Raw genomic sequence first — 23,751 nt, 5'->3', positions numbered from 1 at the left:
CCAACATTACTTCCTCAAAACTAAATAATAGTTCAGCCACACTGGTGTCCACAATAAGAGACTGTTTACACTAGCATATTACCATTTTCATTTGTCTGTTTACTGTTATTGTTGTACTAGGAATGTTATGACAACACGTACAACAGATAATAGTAATAATAATAAGTAATTAATATTGATAAACATTGTCCTTTCCTGATAACCATATTTCTAATGCTTCACCATAAAGATGGGTACATGATAAACCACAGAAAATACGTATTGTAAGGTTTTGTTCCAGGCAGTGAGCGCAGGCCAGCACACTGCCAACCACTCACACAGACAAAAAACCTTGACTGGACTGCTGAGACAGTGAGGGGTGAGAGAGGCCAGGGGAAGTACCACATCTTGCTTGCACCGTATCGTGTAATGCAGCACGCGATCATGATGTTTCGTAAATATAATGAAGGGAAAGGGAGGGAAACCAGAGCTAATGAGAGAGAGAGAGAGAGAGAGAGAGAGAGAGAGAGAGTATGTATGTATGTATGTCTACTACGTATCATTATATCCGCCAGTAGGTCTCGTCAAGGTCAAGCAGTAGATTCTCCTCCTAAGAGACTTCAACACCTGTCATAGTTCATCAATACTATTTAAACAGTTATGGGTATGTTTCTTTAGGTTATGTATAGACTCGCACACAGTAAGCGAGTGGTAGCGGCTCACGTCATCATGGCAAAGTAGTGCGAACGAATAGTAGGAAAATATTACCTGTGTGAGGGAGGAAGTTGGGGGGGGGATTCCGCTGCCACTACAAATGGCATCCACGGGAGTTACTAGAATACGAATTAGCATTTCTGCATTGTGAAGGAACGTTCCAGATTTACACTCTCTCCGGGTTGGGAACTTTCTCCTCTGTATTTTTATTCCTACAGTACAAAACGTTTTGTCTCGTCTAAGTTACCATGTTTTAAGAAGGGATACCTTTCTGACGCTCCATTTTCTCCGAAAACATTACCTGAAGGGATTATAATATGCAACAGAGGAACCTCGATCTTCCCTTATCAAAACTTTACTTCCTGTTTGTTAAAGCGTTCTAGCTCCATTACCACGCCTTTCAAACATGTAACTTATTACTTCGCCTTACCTTTCTACCTCCAAAGTAGCCTTCCTCTATTATGTAAACTTTCAATTTCCGTCGTATTCTTTACGAATTCTACACTTTTCTTCCTCGCAATATGAACATGTCGTCATAACGGAGTATTTATTTTTGTCCATTCTACCTCTCATATACATATTTTCACTGTTCTCATCCTCCTATCCTGTCACTGTACATGCTCTCTCAGATACCTCAATTCCACAGCACACAATCTTGACTGTTGTGCCACATCCGCCCACGTCTCTCATCCATACATTAGTCTTGACAAGAGAATGCTAGTTCTTAAAAAAAAAAAAAAAAAAAAAAAAAATCATAGACATATTCTTCTTTTCAGAACCCTTGCAAGCGAACCCATGAGATATCCATCTTCTACACTCTTCCATCTTATTTCCCCATCCATCTCAACACATTTAATATTTTTTATTTATTTATTTATTTTTTATTTATTTATTTTTTTTATGTAGGAGGGACACCAGCCAAGGGCAACAAAAAAATCCAGTAAAAAAAGCCCATTGAGGTGCTGGCCCCTGACTAGGTCCAAAGTGGTAGTAAAAAATTGAAGGATAAGTGTCTTGGAACCTCCCTCTTGAAGGAATTCATGTTATAGAAAAGTGAAATTACAGAAGCAGGCAGGGAGTTCCAGAGTTTACCAGAGAAAGGGATGAATGATTTAGAATACTTGTTAACCCTTGCATTAGAAAGGTGGACAGAATAGGGGTGAAAGAAAGAAGAATGTCTTGTGTGGTGAGGTTGTGGGAGGGGAGGCATGCAATTAGCAAGATCAGAAGAGCAGTTAGCATGAAAATAGCGGTGGAAGATAGCTAGAGATGCAACATTGTGGCGATGAGAAAGAGAGTGAAGACAGTGGTATGAGTGGAACCCCCCACAGACATGTAAAGCATACTTTATACACGGCCCTTATACAGAGTTAGCAGCTGGGGGTGAGAAAAACTGGCAGAGACATCTCAGAATGACTAACTTCATAAAAGTTGTTTTAGCTAGAGATGAGAAGTGAAGTTTCCAGTTTAAAATTATAAGAAAAGGAGACCGAGGATGTTCGATGTAGAAGAGGGGGACAGTTGAGTGTCAGTGAAGAAGAGGGGATAGTTGTCTGGAAGGTTGTGTCAAGTTGATAGATGGAAGAATTAAGTTTTTGAGGCACTGAACAATACCAAGTTTGCTCTGCCCCAATCAAAAATTTTAGAGAGATCGGAAGTCAGGAGTTCTGTGGCTTCTCTGAATGAACTGTTTACTTCCTGAAGGGTTGGACATCTATGGAAAGACGTGAAAGACTGCAAGGTGGTATCATCAGTGTAGGAGTGGATAAGACAAGAAGTTTGGTTTAGACTTTAGAGGATCATTGATGAATAATAGGAAGGAAGTGGGTGACAGGACTAAACCCTGAGGAACACCGCTGTTAATAGATTTAAAAGAACAGTGACCATTTACTACAGCAGCAATAGAACAGTCAGAAAGGAAAGGACACCAGACATCTCCCTTTTCTCTTCTCCCTAACCACCTCACACCTTTCTGTTGTCAGTACACTCACCCTATGATATTCTAAAGTTACACACCTTTACTTTCTTCTAAAAACTCACCACCTTTCTTTTCTAATTATTAACCTCCAGTTTTTATTTCATTCATACAGTCCCCTTCAAGATTTATCCATCACTCTGTGAAGTTCCCTTTCATTTTCTGCAAGTAATCAACACAGTGTCATGCCCTCTTCAGAGTGTCATAGAAACAATGAGAAATTAATCTGAAGGTGGGATGAGTTTTTCAGCTGTGAGAGCTGCTCTTGCCAGAGATGAACTCATGACAAGGGGTATAAGGGGCACCAAATGACTGTCAGGTCCCAAGACAGTTTGGATACCTTTTCATCTCTAGTCACTACGCAAAGATATGAGATAATATTAGTGAACATAATGTAAATGCTCTGTCTTGACCATCTCCTTTCATAAGGGCTGCTATCTAGGTACAAAGACATGAATTAAAAAAAATAAGACTGAAAAATCTATTTATTTATGTAGTTAATATTTCATATTATACATAAAATTAAAAGTGAGAACCCTAGACCATTAAGAAATGTAAAAAAAAAAAAAAAAAAAAAAAAAAACTGAACATTTCTGTACAACCAATATAGACAACCTAATTAGAAAAGTAATTTTCTATAAAAATATAGATGTTCAAATTTATCATTCCAACTCCAACAATATGAAAATAGTACTGCATAATGTCCTCGTGGCCCTACAAACAAGTATGGCTTCACACGCATAAGTTCAGACGAAGACATAGAACTGACACAATAAAAGTGTATTCACCTCCTCTACAAGAAAGGCTCGGCTTATCATCACAGACCATTTCGTTATCACTGTGGGACACTGATTTAGGCATATGCACAACACACACTGAACTACAACATTAACCCTCATCTGGTGCCACAACTACACACTACTGATTCTCAGTAACAAATATTCTCTTAAATTTCTACATTACAAATCACTTCTATTAATCACATCATTAATATTTTTCTTATCATGAACACAGCAGGAGTGTCACTCTAGATCTCAGATATCCATTAGACTTTACCTGAATGAAAAAAAGAAAAAAATTGTCAATACCTGGAAAAAGCTCAATATTTTGAAAACTTCCTGAGGCAGAGAGAAATCTAATATGTACATAATGCACAAGGGCCAGTGGTGATGGATTGGTAGAAGTGGCAATGACAATCTGAGAAAGCAAGAATTTTTTTGTTTTCAGAGTTGTACTTTCCTGATAATTTTCAGCTTTAACACTTATCCAAGAGCCTGCAAATGAAAGTTAGGAAGGCAGTGGTCTCCAAAATTAAGAAAGACGTAATTTCAAATATGGTAAACAGAAAAATGAGTCACAGATTGAAATAGTGAATACTGCTAGGGAATATGACAGTAGCTGTGAGAGGCTGAGATGGCCAGTTGCATTCTTTCAGCAAAACCAAGGTAGAATAACATACAATCCCAGTTTTTGTTTCAATTTCAGCCCTTTGTTTTCTGTTTAGTGAATTGCACTGGATAGCAAATAAAGTGTTGACTAAAAGCCTGGAACAAATCAAATAAATGTAGTTACACACAGTGACGGCTCGTGGTAAAAAAAATTGGGGGGCTGCATAATAATTTTCAAATTACAATACTAATGAGGCTGTGCTGTATGCAGTTTTATTTGAATCACAAACTAATATTGCCATGGCATAAATCACTATCATATGCACGTGTGTTGTTAATATATGACTAACTACAACATAAATCACTGTCATGTGGGCTTGCTGTGGTTGATCAAAATTATCCCAATAAGTTTCCAGGTGTCTTTATGTGAACCAGTTGGCTGCTGCCCCGTGCATCCCCATCACAGCCAACACCTTGGGGAAGTTCTTAGAAACAGGCATCAAATATACAGAACAGAATAAAATGGAACAGCTAAAACTTTACATAGTGCAGTGAAACTTTATTTCTGCTGCAATGTGGCAGTCAGCAGTAACTACCTGGAGATCATTTTTTCTTGGGCACTTCCCAGCAACTGATAACACTGGCTAAAGGTTAAACCCTAAACCTACAATAATTTGGGATGACAAGCTTATAGAAAACCTAACTTTAATACTCCACCTTGAAAAATGCTAAATCTTAATTTGAATGAGATTCTATATATATTCAAGCATTTCCACATAGGACAATGATGAAAACCATTGTTCCAGATCCATGTGTGTCTGACCAAGCTGCATATCATGATCCCCCAAAATTTCAATCAGTATATGTAATGCATCACAGTTATCTCAATTGCCATTACCTTTTCATGCTTTTCATGCTCAAATTCTGATGATTTGTGATATCACTGGATAGGCATGTCAACAGTGTGGTGTAAAAACATGAATCCTTGTTGTGTCATTTTATCAGCTGATGTGAAAATTGTGCAATGCCATAGAAAATGGGTCATGGATATGATCTCTAACAATACAAACTAGCCTTACACGTATAAAGCACAAATATTTGGAATAAAACATGGAAATAAGGTGACATGTTAATTCTCTCTCTCACTCACACACACACACACACACACACTGACAAGGAGCCAAAACACAAGTAGTGCACTTAAATATAAATACACAGGAAAATTGCCATATCATCAAAGGAATTCATGTGAGACAATTACCTCTCTACTTGAGAACACAAAAATGTATTTATTTATACATTTTCTTGTTTTTATGTGAAGACACATATCAATGCAAGATCTCAATGAATTCATTATTAATATACCATCAGTATAACTGCTCAAGATTCTCTGTTAGTGGGCAGGGGTGTAAACCTCATGTGGGGCATAGACAAATTAACAAGATCAATGAAGGGATGCCTAATCTACTGAGAAATAAAAGAGCATTCCACTACCTGGATGATAATATAATGAAGAAATGGACAGTAACAATCATTCAAACCAAACTTGGAATCTGCAGCACTGATAAGATTACTACACAAAAAGGAGGATACAAGGATGGTTGGGAGGGTAAAAAAAGCAGCAACTAAAATAGTGCTTAGTCTGAAAGATTTCCCTTATCAAGAAAGACTGTGAAAACAGAAATTCCCAACCTTGGAGGAATGAAAAGAAAAGGGAAACTTAATTGCAGCATATGGAGTTCTTAAAGAATTAGAGGGGATCAACAAAGACCCGTCTGTATAGGACTCAGGAGTTACAAGAGGACATGGAAAGAAATTAAAGGAATCATTGCAAGAGTGATGTCAAGAAATGCAGCTTTCTGTACAGAAGACCAAGAAGAAAAAAGTGGTTCAAGCAAGGAATACTTCTGAATTTAAGGCAAGCGGAACAACAGTAAATATATGACAAGATAGTACTAATGTAATGCTTTTCTTGCACACATACACACACTCCAGAATATATGTACAGCTATATTAGGCACACACTGAAAACAGCAAATGTGTAGTTATATATAAAAGAACATACCAGTATTATTAACTTAGGTATTTACAATATCAGCATCTTTATGAACTAAGACTAAGGGAGGACATCAAAATCTTTTATGCCAAAACATTAGATGGAGATGCAAAAGATGACAAATAGATAAGGCTGTTTGAGAGAGAGAGAGAGAGAGAGAGAGAGAGAGAGAGAGAGAGAGAGAGAGAGAGAGAGAGAGAGAGAGAGAGAGAGAGAGAGAGAGAGAGAGAGAGAGAGAGAGAGAGAGAGAGAGAGAGAGAGAGTAGACTATTAAAATGACTAATAATAAGGATACAGCAACAAATATGCAAATAGCTTAGTTTGCATGAGTGAAGAGTGTCAGTATCTGTGCGGATGACATGTTTTGTGCCTGTAACATGACTGGTCTGTTACATCCCATGAATGCTACATCCCAACAAATCTTATGTCATACTATCCTGCATGAGGCACAAAATAATCTGGGTTGTATTCTTCAAACTAATCTGAAATGTACTATAATCATATACAGAGATTTATAATACAGATAATTATGTATTAATTATAACTGTACATATATACAGTAACTTATTCATTTATGTGAGAGATGCATTTTTAGTGCTAGCATATGAGAGAGAGAGAGAGAGAGAGAGAGAGAGAGAGAGAGAGAGAGAGAGAGAGAGAGAGAGAGAGAGAGAGAGAGAGAGAGAGAGAGAGAGAATATATATATATATATATATATATATATATATATATATATATATATATATATATATATATATATATATATATATATATATATATATATATATATATATATAAAGTAAGAAAAAATTCCAAAACACCAGACAGCACTATTGAAAAATGGAGAACAATTTTAAATAGTTTTGATAAATTTGTAATGCTTGTTACACATCAATGTATTTCAGACATGTGTGAATTGCAACACTACTGTACAACAAATGAAAGTATATAATTTGATGCATAGAAGTCAATTAAATATTTGGCCAAAACAGTAACAATGAAACCTGCATATCACTCCCACAGCTTTGCCTCAGTATTGAATAACTTTAAATTTATAGAATTTTGACTATAATTACAACATTTTCTAGTCTTGGAAATATTAATAAACCACTGACCATACTCATCTGGTCCTTACAAAACAAGAGGCTGTCTGCAAAGTTCACTAATTATACAACAACCACTTCCTGCTGGTGACTTGACACTTCCCACGCCTCCTATGGGCTGAGCAAGGCTGAGTCCCTGTCCCCGTCCTGCAGGTCTTGTGCCAGCTGCTCATCAATTGGGGAATAGCCACTGTAGCTGCTGGATGGACGTTCACCTGCTCCACAGTAACGGTCACATCGGAAAACAGTTTCACACCCATCCTGAAAAACAGATCACTCTTGCACTCTTTCATATTGCTATTCTTTTTCTATTGCTCATTTCACTTAACATTAAGTAAACAAGTGGACAAAACAATTAATTTTAAGATATATGAAATATTCTGCTGATAGAAGAAACAGTCTGGGTGCACATCCTGCAGCCAGGACCACTGCATTCCATGTTCATCATAAGAGATGACCAGTGGAAAACAGATAGGAAATCCCCACTCCCCCTCTGCATTATAATGCCCATAAGAGACAAGTCTTGTCTACGTTACTTCCTTTTACAGTAAATTTCAGCCTGGGAAACAGTGCCACTCTTATCCTGTGAAAAAGCCTTTGCTATAAGTCTGACATTACATAAGTACAGAAATCACTGGAAACAGTAGATGTATGTGTCTATATATATATATATATATATATATATATATATATATATATATATATATATATATATATATATATATATATATATATATATATATATATATATATATATTGATGTGTTAGAATTTGTAATGAAGTGATGTGCATTTTTACAGTCTTTAGTACTCTTACACCATAGAATTTTATGGATACTTACTGCCAGCAGGTTTCCAACTCTAAACCAGAAGTTGCGGTTGGGTATCTGTTCCACCCCCTTTGCTCCTCTCACCAGCCGCAGGTACAAGAAGCCAAAGGTGAAGTACAAAGAAAAGCTGACCAGAAGCCTGAAAATGGATAAGAGAGAGAGAGAGAGAGAGAGAGAGAGAGAGAGAGAGAGAGAGAGAGAGAGAGAGAGAGAGAGAGAGAGAGAGAGAGAGAGAGAGAGAGAGAGAGAGAGAGAGAGAGAGAGAGAGAGAGAGAGAGAGAGAGAGAGAGAGAGAGAGAGAGAGAGAGAGAGAGAGAGAGAGAGAGAGAGAGAGAGAGAGAATTTCAACATGAATAATCTTCAAGAAATCTACCTGACTGCCACTTCCTGAAATTTGTACAGAAAAACTTGAAAGGGTTTGCCACATATGACACAGAATTTTACAGTATGTAACATGAAGTGTCCGTGTTGTCTGCCAATTCTTTTCTTCTTCCTAGTTGCAAACTTTATATGGCTTTATCAGTCTTTGTATGGAAAAGAGCTTCTATACATGGGAAGACTGTTCATATAGCTTTACTACACAGGTTGGAGTTAAAAGATTCTTGCCTGAACTCATAAATTGTTTTTCATCTCTCATTCACCACCACAGTTCTGCACATCTTGCTATCCTCTTTAATTACTTCCATAGTTACTGCTCCTATGAAACTGGTACATGCACGCCTTCCTCATTCCTGCAGCCTCACACCATAAAATTTTCTGCTCACTCTTCATCTTGTTCTGTTGCCTTTCCTAATGCAAAGAGTTACCTATTATCTTTATAATTTCCTCTCTTAAACTGAAAAACTCTGGAACTCTGCCTATTTTTGTTTTTACTCCTCCTAAACCTTGGTCTGCTTCATGATAAGAACATCATGACACTTCTGAAATGAATAGCCTGTTCATTCTGATCTCTTTCCATCTCACTTCCTTGAGGGACAGAAGTTGAGCAGGATTTTTCTTGCTTCATTATTTTTGTGTCCATAACCAAAAATGTACAAGGTCAATGCAACTTTAGACTTTACCTAAACGTTTTATTCAGGACACATAATGCATTCATCAGAGGAAAATAAAGATAAATTAAAAACATAAAGGAGAATATTTCAGAACTGATGGATTTCATTAACACAGCGCAATATTTATATTATAGCACACAAGTTTAACACTATCTTTCAATTCACTAGATTTCTAAGAGGCTAACTTCTTCAATATCTTTCTTTGAACATATGCAATGTGGTGGTGATCTCAAAAAGACTTTCTAGTACATGGAAGTCTTTGATGCATTGGGAAAAGAAAATGGAATCAGGCTACACAAAGGAACAGCTACTCACAAAATGAAAAATATGGCTCCACCACTGAGGCCTTTCTGAGACAGGGAACAAATGCTTCGGTGGCGCACAACAAACATTGCAGAAAACTTCAACGTGAAATTGGGGTCATCAAGAACTTTCATTTCAATCTGAAATTTTTAATGAAAGATAAAAATTGTTTTTCATTTGAACAAATATGGACAAAAAATGGAAACAGAAAAATAAGCAATGTAAGAAAGTAAAAGGTAATGTTAAGAATGCAAAGGGAGAGTGAAACAAGTTCTAGAAGGTAAAATCAAAGCATATGAAAATCTTAGATGACTGAGCAAGCATACTGAAGGAAGTTGAGGATAAAAGAGAAAAAATAAATGTGAGCAACCAAGGGAATTAGGTGAAGGATGTGGATTCTCAGACGTTTTGCCTTGCATCTTATTCTGGACAGTAACAGTACCAGTGTAGTAAGCTGCTATCATCAAGTAACAGTTCACAGAGAATGACAGAAAGAATGCATGCACACATAGAAGGTGGAGTGTAATGCTTCAACACTCATAAGCTTGTCAGCCGCCCACTGAGGAAACATTCAAGCATCTTCAATCCCAAGACTAATTTAATTTAGATAACAAAGCACAGTCTCCTATGCCCAGCCTGAATGACGTATGTACTCTTCTCATTTTCTTAGTACTTAATAGCCCAAGATCATTTCCATGAGTCATCTCTAATCTAACATGTTTTAACTCATAGATAAAAATGCAACTGGCTTCTTGATAACTCTCACTATAGTAAAAATCCCAGAATTAGAATAGCTCAAGAATGCATTATTTTAATTACTGAAAAATTTGAGCTATAGGTGGTATATATGGCCAAACACTGGTTTCTTTACGAATTTTTTTGTGCTTGCATGTTTCCTCTTGATGTAATGATAACAGTACTCAAAAAAAGGCACTAATGATATGCAATGTTGCCACATATAATGAGTACAAGCAAATCTAGTTCTGTGAGATGCAGAGTGATTCTCTGAAGCATCTTTAAGGTGTCAAACATGGTAGTACAAATTTTTGGAATAATTCTCATCCAGTAAAAAAAAAAAAAAAAAAAAAAAAAAAAAAAGAAGTGGGTGGACAATTACAAATTACGAGGTATTGGATTAAGGAACTTTTACTGTAATTTGCTGAACTGTTTGGGAAGAAATTCTATCATTTTGTGTAACTTATTTCTCTCTTATTACAGGTGGCATGACTCAAACAGAAAAGACCACAACTAACTTTATCTTGGTCATGGTCACAGATGAAGACAACATGTCCCTGCCAATGGCTGCCATTGCATCCTGCCTGGCTGGCAGGACCCCCAAGGAAGGTTAACATCAGCCAGTGCTCTGTTGGGGGATTAGAGAAAACAAAGTGTGTGTCTGAACCATGTGCATGATTCGAAGGAAGAGGAAACAAGTGGAAGTGGTTTGGTTTTATGTTGTGGTAACAAATCCCACAGTACTCACTGTCACTGGACACCAGAGTCTGGTTGTTATAGCCGAGGGGAACAGGGGTCTTGCCAGTCTGGGCAAGGCTGACACCTGGCAGATTTGGCAAGTCTGAACACACTGCAAATTCATATGTATTGCCATGCTTATCCTGTACTTCTCCAGAGCTGTAAAACAATAATATTGAAATCCTGAATACATATCCCTGATATCTTTGGTTTATGTAACAAAAATAACTTAGCTCCTTATAACTGATTCTTGGTTGCTTTTAAACTTTTGGAGGACACCAAAATAACTATGTACATTATATATCATCAAGTACTAAAAATAGAAAGAAAAACTTTGAAAAATATCCAGCCTCTATATGTCCTCACAACAAAAGGCCTTTATAATTTTTTTTCAAATCCATTCATTAACTTCAATACTGTAAGTCTCCACTCTTTTCTTTCTTTAAGTATTGGTATTTCCATTTCTTTTAGTCCATTTCATAAAGTCTGAGAGAGAGAGAGAGAGAGAGAGAGAGAGAGAGAGAGAGAGAGAGAGAGAGAGAGAGAGAGAGAGAGAGAGAGAGAGAGAGAGAGAGAGAGAGAGAGAGAGAGAGAGAGAGAGAGAGAGAGAGAGAGAGAGAGAGAGAGCACGTGTAAATACAGTGGGACATTGTGCTGATTCATCAATACACAGATCAGTTATGATGCATCTACATTTAACAAAGCAAGACATTCTGAAATTCTATTCTGATACACTATTGGCACAGATTGCACACCAACTGAAAGAAAGACAGCACAAATACAGATAAATACAGATGGGTCTACACAAGAGTAGCTTGAGCCCTAGGTAAATATACATGCCCACTGATAAACAACTGAAAATATCCACTATAGGTTTTACTGTCATGACATCATCAGTATGTTGAGACCAAAGCTTCAGAGCCAAGGATGTTATCTGCCATAAGCATTATCAGCAAAACCCAGGATTTGATCTATAAACCTGCAACTGGGGATCAGAAAAAAATAAAGTGAAAAATAATACATGAATATATAATGTACTAGAAGTTTTGGTGATCATAAAAAGCATCTGAAAGTTCCTGTGCAAGGCTACTGATAGTTCAAACTCAGATTCCTGATAAGATTAGATTGCCCTTCTCCAGCCACCCCAACCCTACCAGTGTTCACCACCTCCTTGCCCAGGGCATGCTAAGCCTGGGCTCTCAAGTTACCATAAAGTGAATCTGTGTCTGATACATAAAGAACCAACATGAATGTTCAACAGAAATTTGCAAGAGTGATCCAGCAACAAAACTGTTGATAGTAAGAAGTTTCAAAACAACAAAAACACACTTAAGCAGTGATTTTACATGTGCCAACAATAGTCAGCAAACACTAACCTTGTCTGTTCAAAATGACATGAGTAACCTACCTAGGTTAGTGAGGTAAAGAAAACATACCAACAAACCTAACATACCAACAAAGCTGTAACTGCCTGACTGTCAAATGACACCTGCAATGGCCAGCCTCCCCACTACTGTTGAGCACAGTGAGCTGGTGGAGGAGATGCAGGACATTGAAAAAATGCCAGTAGGAGAACGAATCAAGTTAGCACAGAAGAGGCGGAAACAACAACTGTCTTCCTATGCCAAGTGGATCAAGACAGACACAGCGAACAAGCCAGTGAAGCACAAAGCTCGGAAGGGTGTTACTTTTTCAGTTTTGTCCCAGATGATGGAAATAGCAGCCCGGGGCTCCTATGAAGAAATGCGTGCTCTGCTCAAGACAGGTAAACACCAACACTTCCTTTCATATTTTACACTGGTTAGTTTCCTCTGGATCAATAACAAGAACACAAAGCCACATGGCAAGAGGAATACTGTGAATGTCCAGGTGTTCCATTAGCAAAAGTTTGTTTATACATTTTCTCACATTTTCAATCACATCAAGGTCTCAATTACTTATAGTAGTAAAAAATCAAATGTGTTTATCCATCATCTATAGCTGACACAAGTTATTAAAAATATCCTCCACTCTCTTTCACTCAAGACCAAAGTCTCACTTACATATGTAAGATGAAATCATTCCACCATATATTTTTTTTTTACCTTAATACCCATTTTTCTTTCTTTTATCATAGGGCCTAGCAATCAAACCACTTTGCCTTCTGGCACAACTTTTGCTTGTCTCACTTTCCATGCCTTCATGCTGGTACAAGGAATGAACAAGATACTTAAAGATAACTCTTGTTCTATGCAGTTAGTGAAACAATCACTTCACTTTCACTTATCCAAATATCATCATTTTATTTTACCTTCAACTTTTGCCTATTTCAAACACCATCAAACACATTCACCAGTTTTACATGCTTATAATAATTTTCTAGAGAGAGAGAGAGAGAGAGAGAGAGAGAGAGAGAGAGAGAGAGAGAGAGAGAGAGAGAGAGAGAGAGAGAGAGAGAGAGAGAGAGAGAGAGAGAGAGAGAGAGAGAGAGAGAGAGAGAGAGAGAGAGAGAGAGAGAGAGAGAGAGAGAGAGAGAGAGAGAGAGAGAGAGAGAGAGAGAGAGAGAGAGAGAGAGAGAGAGAGAGAGAGAGAACTGCCATCATTCATTTATTCAGTTTCATCCAGGTGCTCCCCATTCATCTTGACTTTCATTACCCCTTCTGCACTCATGTCACCCAATCCTTTTCCTCCAAACAATTCATCATGCATTCATTTAAGTCATTCTAAATTGAATACTTACACACATTATTTGCTTTAATTTTTCATACTCTTATGTACACAGAAAATAGCTAAGTAAATAAACACCTGTTCACTTATCTACTAATTTCACATGAATATTTCCAGAAACTGAATGATATGTGATAAGGACCTGATAAGTTTTTTTTTTTTTACATGATCAAACTACTGTATATGTCTCTGCCTCAGTATTTCATATACTAGGAATATTATCTATAACCACCTAACAGAGAAACTTGTTAGATTCCTTATGACAAAACAATAATACATATTTTCCATTTACTCAGCAATGTTGGCCTTTTCTTTTAACTGCAAGCTGCAGAATGGATCTCACAACAACAATGCATGTTTGGAATACCAGCCACTGAGAATGAAAACTTTCAACCACACATGAAAACTAATCTTACTTCAACAAATCTCTGGTGACATGAATGTGATTAATTAAATTCCTTCAAAGATAAGATTTCATGAAATCCAAAGGAATTACAGAATTAATACCACATAAATTACAACATTCACATCATCATTATCATCATCAGCCTTTAAGAGACAAGTGCAGGACCTTCTCTGCTCTGCTCCACTCTTTCAAAACTTTTCATATCTCCTTGTCTTCTCTTGCCATCCCTAGGTGTCCATTCCACTACTCTGTTCTTCCCAAATCCACTTTTCTTTTAATTGTAATAATGTTTTCACATGGGATCTGCTCCCTAATCCATGCTGCTTCTTTCTCATCTCTTCATCTAATGCCAAGCACAATTCTCTCCATTTCCCTTTGGATACTCTCAAATTTTTATTCTTATTCCATGGCTCTCATAAAAGATTTCAGGCTTCTGAGCCATATGCTAAGCAGGTTATTATCAGCCTTCCTGTTTCATGATAGATTACTTTATGTTGAATCAGTCAGTCAATACCTGCACACCATATATCTTCATTGGTATGATTGTGATATAGTTTCACAAACCAATGGCAATCTGGCTTACAAGAGATCAGCTGGGAACATATCAAGATGATTGTGGCCACTGCAAGCCCAGGGAGCTGTGATGACAATTTCACTTTCTTATGATGATCTTATCAGCACAGAGTTGCTGAGTACCCTCACCTTGAAATCTTTATCAGAAGACCATTCAGTGGTCATAATCAATATACTCCTAAAATTTCAGTAAGTTTTGTCTTTGGTCACTCATCTATACTGTTTTAACTAGGAAAAAGAATTCAAGATGCCATAGTTGAATGCAGAAGCAGCCATCATCATCTTTACTGTTTACATGTCTGAGGTCAATTACATGACAAAATGAACAAAAGCTAAAAGAGAAACAAAGGTTAGGTGGGTGAATAAATAAAGCTGCCTTATTAATAAGACAGTCTATTTCTCCCTTAGGTATTGATCCCAACATGAAGAATCATGAAGGTTTGACAGCACTACATCAGTGTTGCATTGATGGCTCTGTGGAGACAGTAGCACTGCTGCTCAAGTATGGTGCTGATGTCAATGTGACAGATCGGGACATGTGGACACCTCTACATGCAGCAGCTACCTGTGGACACTTTAAGGTGGTGACAATGCTAGTCAAGGGTGGGGCAGATGTGACAGCAGTAAATGGAGATGGGGACATGCCCCATGACATTACTGAGGAGGAGGTGACTCTGCAGTACCTCAGAAATGAAATGATGAAACGGAATATTTCACCAGATGATCTGGATCAGATACGAAACCAGACCCATGACCTGCTGCTTCAGGATGTAGAGGCTGCCCTGGCAAGTGAGGGTGACCTTGACCAGCCAGTCGGTCAATGTGGGGAGACCTTCCTCCACGTGGCCATTGCTGAGAGGTACAATGATGTTGTGAAGCTCCTGCTGGACAATGGAGCTTCTGTGACAGTGCAGGATGGGGATGGGTGGCAACCAGTGCATGTGGCAGCTTACTGGTGCAATGAAGAGGTCTTGGAAATGTTGGCAGCAGATCTTAAGGTGGACCTGCGAGCTCAGACCAATGATGGGGAGACACCCTATGAACTGTGTGAGGATCCTGACCTAAAACATGATTTTCTTCACATCCTAAAGGACCGACAGGAAAGTAGCCACAGTGGTCCATACCCCTGAGGAAAATGACAGCCTAACCAATGTGAGTGGTAGTCACAATGAGGACATAATGGACAGATCACCGCCACCAACCATCACTGGGGATAACGACTCGGTGGACAATGATTATGATTTGCCCTACCTGCCACTGAAGGATGCACACCCCAGCGCCCTTATCAACATTGACACAGAGCTGCATTCAGACCGCAGGAGCTCCATTAAGGGTGTGAAGAATAATGTACCTTTTAAGAGGCACAGCATTGAAAGGAGTAGTAGCAGAGAGAGGCAAGCAGTTGCCATGGAGGCCATCAGACCACTACTGCTGCAGAGGACATCAAAAGAGAACACTGCACCTCTTCCCCCAGTACACTCCCTCTCTCCTGACAGCTACCGTCAGTTCTATGAGATGGTCCATCCTACCCCTGAGGCATGTGAGGTTAACATAGAACTGGAGGTACCACATGATCCTGCATCTGACCATACTCCACAGCCCCCTCACCCTACTGCACACACTCCAGAGCCAGCAACAGAAACTGCAAACTGCAACCCTTCACCAGGTACACCAACTCCAGAGAACTCTGAGGCCATCACTCTAAGAGTAACCACTGGAAATGGGACTCCTAATGACAATGTGAAAGAGGGAAAGAGAATGGAGCTAAGGGAAGGGCTGATGCTGCGGCCCCAAAAGAAGAATGCTGCCCCACCTCCTCCCCGTGGTTCCCTACAAGACCTGAAGAGACAGCGCCAAGAGGAAAGGGAACACAGACTTCAGCAGGGACAAAGTGACACTGGGGAAAGCATGCCATACTCCACCTTTCACCAGGGAAATGACAGACCCTATGAGGCACCACCAAGTCCTTCAATGATTCGCTACAGATACAAGATGGCTCCAGGACCATGGCATCAAGCAAACAATAATCAAAGAGAAAAAATGTGTTGTGATGTGAAAATTTAGCTCAGGTGAATTATCATTACTTATATTACTATCAATTCAGCTGTGCTACATTTTTTTTTTTATTCATACATCATCTTTGTATATTGTACATCTTCAACTTAACCTCCTAGACAAGATTTTAAGATGTGGTAAAGGTATAACTGAGGAGCTTTTGTCAATAGTGAAGTAAATGAAGTTGAAGTGAGGAAGGAGTTATTGTGTAAATGTAACTTTACCTCACTGCTGTTCTTGGTAGCAGTAATTGCCTATCAGTTCAACTGCAATTCTGTCATATATGGAAGAAAAATCTACATGTACCATATTTGATGAACACCTTTTGAGACCTCACAAAGACAAAGAAACAAACTGAAGCGAATGTACATTAGATTATTAAAGAATCAAGTGATTTGCACCATACAGTCATAACCCAACTAGATATATAGTTCACAGCAATAGGCTCTTGCAAGATTAACAAATAACCTATCACTATGCCCATTACTACAACAGTTGTTTCTACTTAAATGGGTATTTCTATCCCAACAGTTGCATTAATCTGTTTATTCAATCATCCAGTTTATACCTGAATACATGTAAGAAAAAAGAAAAATATTAAAATAAATAAGTCATGAGGGCTTCTTAGTCTGGCTCAGACAACAGTCTGTAAACTCACCTTAGTCATCCAAAGGTTACAAGTGTGACAGTATTTTTTTTTTTTTTATGTGTGTGTGTGTGTGTGTGTGTGTGTGTGTGTGTGTGTGTGTGTGTGTGTGTGTGTGTGTGTGTGTGTGTGTGTGTGTGTGTGTGTGTGTGTGTGTGTGTGTGTGTCTTTCCACAGACTTTGCCTTTGTAACATCTTCATATTTTGGTTTCACTTAAATACTCTTTACACAGGTACTCCAGAGTGTACACACCTCAAGGTTAACAGTATAATAATAAGTTTACTTTTGACCTGTTAGTTGGCTAACTATAAAAGGGACTGCCTCAATACTATTTCTATATTATCTATTCATGTGATATGGTTTGAAAATTATTAATTTGCATGATGGGAAATAATCTTCCCTTTACTGGAGTGTATTTGTATTTTCTGTGCAGGAGCATCTCCCATCACGTATTGCAAGAATTCTTACTCAAAATGAATGCCAGAAGAATGCCGATGTGAATGCCACAAGTCCATGCCAAACACAAGAAGACAACTATACTGCAATCACTATAACATACAAACAAATATATATAAAATACAAAAAAAATAAATAAATAAACAGCAATGAAATAATTTAAGCAATGGGAAGACACACACAGTACTGCCACACAGCTCGCAGGTAACCAATACATCAACACAATATTTACCTCTGTCCTATAATTGGGCTGAGGGTCTGAAGGAGTTTTTCTTGCTCGAGCTTGCTCTCAGCCTTTACTGATGGATCCACAGTACACTCAGCCCTTGTCAGCTCCAGTCCAGGCATTGCCACTACCACCACCACCAAAAGTATCTTCATCATGCCAGTCACTACTCTAAGGACAGGGAAAGTTCTGCAGTAAATGCATTAAGTTACATCACACAAAATTTGGTTCTTATTAAGGAAATTATCAGGAAATCATACAGGTTATGCTATATTTGGTTTGGTAAGAGTTAAATCAAATTGAACTTGTCATGCTAGAGAATGTTTTTCACACTGCCAACACTGAAAAAGAAAGTTACAAAGTGTGTTACATTTTAAAAAGTGTTCTTGCTTAGATTCTCTAAAATGTGTTTCAGAAATTTGGAGTGACTGTTATTTTCAAGTTCAATATGTGTTTGCTTGAGGTCCAGAGAGAGAGAGAGAGAGAGAGAGAGAGGAGAGAGAGAGAGGAGAGAGAGAGAGAGAGAGAGAGAGAGAGAGAGAGAGAGAGAGAGGAGAGAGAGAGAGAGAGAGAGAGAGGAGAGAGAGAGAGAGAATGGTAAGCATTTCCTTAGATAACACACACACACACATGCACGATGCCCATCTCGCGACATAAAAGTGATCATATCTCTTGCCTGGAGAGAGAGAGAGAGAGAGAGAGAGAGAGAGAGAGAGAGAGAGAGAGAGAGAGAGAGAGAGAGAGAGAGAGAGAGAGAGAGAGAGAGAGAGAGAGAGAGAGAGAGAGAGAGAGACACTGCCATCAACATAAAATTGATCATATCTCTTGTCTGGAGAGAGAGAGAGAGAGAGAGAGAGAGAGAGAGAGAGAGAGAGAGAGAGAGAGAGAGAGAGAGAGAGAGAGAGAGAGAGAGAGAGACAAACACACACACACTGCCATCTACATAAAACTGATCATATCTCTTGTCTGCAGAGAGAGAGAGAGAGAGAGAGAGAGAGAGAGAGAGAGAGAGAGAGAGGAGAGAGAGAGAGAGAGAGAGAGAGAGAGAGAGAGAGAGAGAGAGAAAAAGGGCAGGGGGGGGGGGGGGGCAGCATCCTCATTTGTTGAATATGGCAACACTGGAAGAAATATGCATAACTGGGAACTCACACCGGCAGGATGCGGGCCCAACCAGCCCAGGACCACATGGACCACACAACCTCCACGAGTGCCAAAAGAAAACAATAAATAAATGAAGCCAGGTAAAGAATCTGAAAAATTAGCCCTCACACTCTAAATGATATACTGCAGACAATAAGAGATGGCTGCTTAGTGGCATTTGGTTCTGCTCCTCTGTTGGCAGTTGCCAACCTGCAACCTGAGGCTGGACACTCCTTTAACTTGTAAAAAAAAATAAAAAATAAATAAATAAATTTGAAATTATTTGTTTGCAAATCAACATATTTTGACTTTAAATAAAAGTAATTAAGTATGCGAATGTGTGCCATAAGGAAGCACGATGGCAGTACTAATTAATGCTAAGATCGATGAATTTTGAATGATTTAATCGACAGTTGTGGTTCATTACAATTCATATCTTAATAATTACCAGATATTATTTTGCTTCTCAAACTGTTGATATCTCTTTTGCTTGTCTCACAAGTGGCTGCCTGGAGTGTTTCCAAACAAGCCTGGGCGAGACAGCCAGCAAGCCCAAGGATCAGAGTACGCCAGCTCAGCAGCACACTGCTCAGTCTGCTGTGCCTTGTTGGAAGTGTTTCTCAATGTTTTTTTTTTTCTTCTTCTTCTTCCTCACCGCTCAAATGACGGTAGTTGTCAATAGTAATTATAACTTATCTCTCTTTTTAATATACTTCTGTCCAAGTTTACGTTGACGATGATAAGTAATTTCCTACTCTGGACGTAAACAAAACGATGGCTGATCTTCGTCACCTGTTGGTCGCCCTCTGCTCGTTTGCTAACTCTGCTCTGGGAACATTATCTGGCTCGTACTTCAGAACCATGATCACGGCCACGTTATAGCAAAGTTAATGTAAAAAAAAAATAAATAAATAAAAATAAATAAATAGATAAATAAATAAAATAAAATAAAAAAAAAACAGATGATATACTTGTAAATATACATCAGTATTCTTGAAGCCGGTGCGCACCTCCAAAATATACGATTCACACTCGCGAGAGAGGCGCTCTATCTCTCATATAGATTATGACGTAGAAAGTCATAATGGACATCAGATCCATCAAACCGATCAAACCGTCAAATTGGATTAAAAAAAAAAAAAAAAAAAGTCAAGGCACAGTTCCGATACGTAGTAGATAAAACTGTTATCTATCCTTGGGTTCCCATCCCCACCTCGATCCTCTCAAATAACCACCTGTTAAAATTATATATATATATATATATATATATATTATATATATATAATATATATATATATATATATATATATATATATATATATATATATATATACGCACACACACACACACACACACACACAGTGGCGGCTCGTGACTGTTACTGATGGAGGGGCTGTCTCACATTCAGACAAATAAAATCTTAAATGTTTTTATTGTTATTGTTTAACATTACCACTGATTGATAGATTATAAAGATAGATAGATAATTATTTAATTCTTTAGATCTTATCTTAACAGTAAATGCTTGATTTCCTTAGTGGTGGCTTAGGCTATTTGAATGGAAGTCCATTCTCCTGTTCCTGTTTTGTGCAAACAGATCAATAACTCTTTTCATTTAAACCTGGCATATTATTCATAGAAATCTTCTCTATTGAAATCATGGCAAGTGCAAGTTCTTTCAATGCAGAAACCGTCTTTGCTTCTTGTGCCATTTTGCAAAATACTGCTAGGCCTACCTGGGAAAAGAAAAAAAAAACTATTTTATACGATGTTTCTGTGATTTTACACCATCTATGATAATCAAGATTGAGCACAAGCCATCACTGATCAATAATATTTTAAAATCATTCCTGACAAATTGAAAAACACGATCGAAAATAAGACCGACGCAAGAACACTCATTTATCCACAACAACGGCCGAGACAAGACTGCGCTGGACGCAGTCCACACCAGCGTTGCCAGATTATTTTGGCCATATTATCGTACTACACAGGTTGAAATTATTGTACTTCTGGTAAAATTATCGTACATATGTAATTATTCCAAATATTATGCAAAACTGCCACTTTCCAAATACAGAATTTAGGTTTATATATATACATATATACATATATATATATATATATATATATATATATATATATATATATATATATATATATATATATATATATATATATATATATATATAGAGAGAGAGAGAGAGAGAGAGAGAGAGAGAGAGAGAGAGAGAGAGAGAGAGAGAGAGAGAGAGAGAGGGAGAGAGAGGGGGTGCGCACACCCCCTAAACACCTCCAGACACACTCCAACACCCCTAAACACACCAAATACACTGAAAGCACTGTCACGGAAGACAAATACTACAAAGACAGACAGGGCAGCAGGAAAAAATTAACCTAAATATGGTTTTCTTAGCATTTTCCTGTTTTATCACCTCCTCCACTCCTTCTCCCTTCCTCTTTCCTCCTCTATTTCTCTTATTTTCTTACTCATTCTACTCTTATCTACACAACTGAGCTTAGAAACCACGTGGAAACACCAGGAAAACACTGCAAAGTACGATAAATATTACCGAGGAGACAGCGGAGCCGATCAAGGTCCCGGGTCCATGATGGCGGTAGTGACGTCACGGCTATTTTACGTACCGTAACGGATTTCATTTTGAAATTGACCCCTCGGAAAAATGGAGCTAGGCTCGAATGCCTTATATATTCTGACTTGACAAATACTTTAACTAATATTCACAATATTATAACCGCTCCAGCCTGAGTAGTATTTAAAAAATATCCAAATGAATTATGGAAAAAATGTTGAAATATTCGGCACCATTTAAATCATTGAAAAGTCCACAACATTTGAATTTTCAGGAACGTAAAAAAAATTAAAAAATCTGAACTATCATCTTACACCATCAAAAGTTACTTGGAACAAGAAGTAAACAAATAAAACCGAAATTGTGTAAAAAACAAGTGTTGGAACCTAAACACGATTAAAAACCACTGAAAATTCCACCCATTCTGACTCAACAACAAGATAAAACACTTTAAAATATACGAACTATTTTTTCAAGCAATGAAAAGTTAGTTACAAGCTGATATAGAGAGACAATAACACAAAAAGTGTTGTAATCACAACTTTTAACAGGACCATAAACCATTTTTAAAGTCCACTTATTTCTCTCAACAGGAACGAAAAAACACTTTAAAAATCATAAACGATATTTAGAAACACAAAAGACGTAATTAGAGCGTGAAATAAAAAAACAAGTTTGTCAAAATACTGCCAAAAAAACACCCCACATTTTCGTAAAGCAACACAAAATTGAAAACAACTCAACACAAGCAACGAAAACACTTCTAAAGCAAATAATTATTTTTATAAACCATAAAAACATGCTATACGAGCAGAATAAAGAAGTTAAGAAAATTACCAAAAAAATACAGGTTGAAACAGGTGGCCAGCCGTCATGGCGGCCCTTAGCAGTGGAGAGAACGGCCGCTATTTTGCTTGTTATTCTTCCATCGTAACTAAATGAGGCAATGGCGGATATATCTAGCTAGCGGATATGAAAGCCTAGTCATGTGGCTCCACTTTGTGACGTGTTAGGCTTACAATAAATAAGAGATGAAGCAGATAAAAGCTCATAATAAGGACGCCCTACCTCTATCTGTTTGTTTACATAGATCTCCCTTCAATATTTAGCTAAATTTTCAGACTCAGATGTGAGGAAACCCTAAATAAATAATAAATAACCTCAAAAACACCCAAATAACGAATAAACTGACAGGAAGTCCGCGGGAGGAGTGTGTTACGGTGAGGGCGGTAAGGCTGACAGGAGGAGGCTGCCAACACTGTACTCACCTAAAGTAGCTGTGTCTCTCTGGTGCTGCTTGATGGAGGTAGAAGCTGCCGGGAATATGCAAACACTGATCGCTATTAGCAGAGTGTGTGGCAAGACTGGCCAGTGCTGACTAAAACAATGTAAAACCAATCCCTCCTTCCCCAGCGCCCCTGCCAAAACAAAGTAATCACACCACCACCACCGCCAGGAATATGCACTGATCACTATTAGGAGAGTGTGTGGCAAGACTGGCCAGTGCCCACCAAAGCAATGTAACACCAATTCCTGCCTCCCCAGCGTCACCACCACCACCACCACCAACGCCCCCTGCTCCCACAGCACTATTCCTTAGCCTGTGAGTGACCCACACTCGCCATTCCGCCCGGCAAGCCTCCCCCCCACCCATTTCTCCCCGCTTTCGTATCATTAAATTGTAAATAATTTCCGTACTTCCTCATTGTTTTGCAGTATTTTTTTTTCATATAAACATATGAGAATTGGTGTTTTCATGTGAATGATAGTCAAACATAAATAAATTAACATTATTTTCGTGAATTCTAGAAATCCACTGGGGGGGCTGCAGTCTCGCAGTCCCTATTGACTGTGTGTGTGTGCGTGAGATGTTAGCATGGTTTACATTATCGTGCTTTTAATGATACAGACACAGAACACCTCTTTGATCATATCTTGTCTGGAGAGAGAGAGAGAGAGAGAGAGAGAGAGAGAGAGAGAGAGAGAGAGAGAGAGAGAGAGAGAGAGAGAGAAAGCATCTTGTCTGTAGATTTCCAGACATGCATGTCTATACTCTTAAGGAAATATATAGTAGTA

The 23,751-nt window shown here is 38.2% G+C and overlaps 3 protein-coding genes across 9 annotated transcripts in view; 1 reads left to right on the top strand and 2 right to left on the bottom strand.

The window, feature by feature from the left end:
* Positions 1-471, bottom strand: part of LOC135102406 (insulin-like growth factor-binding protein complex acid labile subunit) — a 22,453-nt gene extending 21,982 nt beyond the window's left edge. Inside the window, exon 1 of one of the 4 annotated variants that reach the window (XR_010269647.1) lies at positions 259-329. The gene's annotated coding sequence lies outside the window, so the exon portion shown is untranslated. The other 3 variants (XM_064007666.1, XM_064007663.1, XM_064007667.1) reach the window with 3 other exon arrangements.
* A 6,446-nt stretch (positions 472-6,917) lies between these two features.
* LOC135102412 (cation-dependent mannose-6-phosphate receptor-like) lies at positions 6,918-23,267 on the bottom strand. 4 transcript variants are annotated; one of them, XM_064007677.1, is made up of 8 exons: positions 19,530-19,905; positions 19,211-19,320; positions 17,948-18,107; positions 10,883-11,031; positions 10,653-10,762; positions 9,412-9,539; positions 8,057-8,183; positions 6,918-7,476 (listed from the first exon to the last, which is right to left on the bottom strand). In XM_064007677.1, exons 2-8 carry the CDS (start codon positions 19,257-19,259, stop codon positions 7,327-7,329), a joined length of 873 nt encoding a protein of 290 aa, XP_063863747.1. In that variant the 5' UTR covers positions 19,260-19,320; positions 19,530-19,905; the 3' UTR covers positions 6,918-7,326. The 4 variants fall into 4 exon arrangements, with proteins under 4 accessions (XP_063863747.1, XP_063863750.1, XP_063863749.1 ...); XM_064007680.1 differs by lacking the exon at positions 19,211-19,320; XM_064007679.1 differs by lacking the exons at positions 19,211-19,320; positions 19,530-19,905 and adding an exon at positions 22,944-23,267 and having other exon boundaries at positions 6,919-7,476; positions 17,948-18,112.
* LOC135102411 (protein phosphatase 1 regulatory inhibitor subunit 16B-like) lies at positions 11,508-17,226 on the top strand. The gene is made up of 2 exons (XM_064007676.1): positions 11,508-12,637; positions 14,966-17,226. The coding sequence occupies exons 1-2, from the start codon at positions 12,355-12,357 to the stop codon at positions 15,685-15,687; spliced, it is 1,005 nt and encodes a 334-aa protein (XP_063863746.1). The 5' UTR covers positions 11,508-12,354; the 3' UTR covers positions 15,688-17,226.
* Positions 23,268-23,751: the final 484 nt, after the last annotated feature.

Source organism: Scylla paramamosain, chromosome 7 (assembly GCF_035594125.1).
Source record: "Scylla paramamosain isolate STU-SP2022 chromosome 7, ASM3559412v1, whole genome shotgun sequence".
NCBI lineage: Eukaryota > Metazoa > Arthropoda > Malacostraca > Decapoda > Portunidae > Scylla > Scylla paramamosain.
This window is presented reverse-complemented; position numbering and strand designations above follow the sequence as displayed.

Bases quoted from the DNA above. Each gene is read 5' to 3' on its own strand.
- LOC135102411 (XM_064007676.1), top strand. From the start codon at position 12,355: ATGACACCTGCAATGGCCAGCCTCCCCACTACTGTTGAGCACAGTGAG. The intron at 12,638-14,965 runs GTAAACACCAAC...TTTCTCCCTTAG, and splicing joins GCGTGCTCTGCTCAAGACAG to GTATTGATCCCAACATGAAG.
- LOC135102412 (XM_064007677.1), bottom strand. From the start codon at position 19,259: ATGCCACTAAGCAGCCATCTCTTATTGTCTGCAGTATATCATTTAGAG. The intron at 9,540-10,652 runs GTTAGTTGTGGT...TAAAAATTTCAG, and splicing joins GTGACCATGACCAAGATAAA to ATTGAAATGAAAGTTCTTGA. The intron at 8,184-9,411 runs GTGAGTAGCTGT...ATCCATTTTCAG, and splicing joins GGAGCCATATTTTTCATTTT to GCTTCTGGTCAGCTTTTCTT.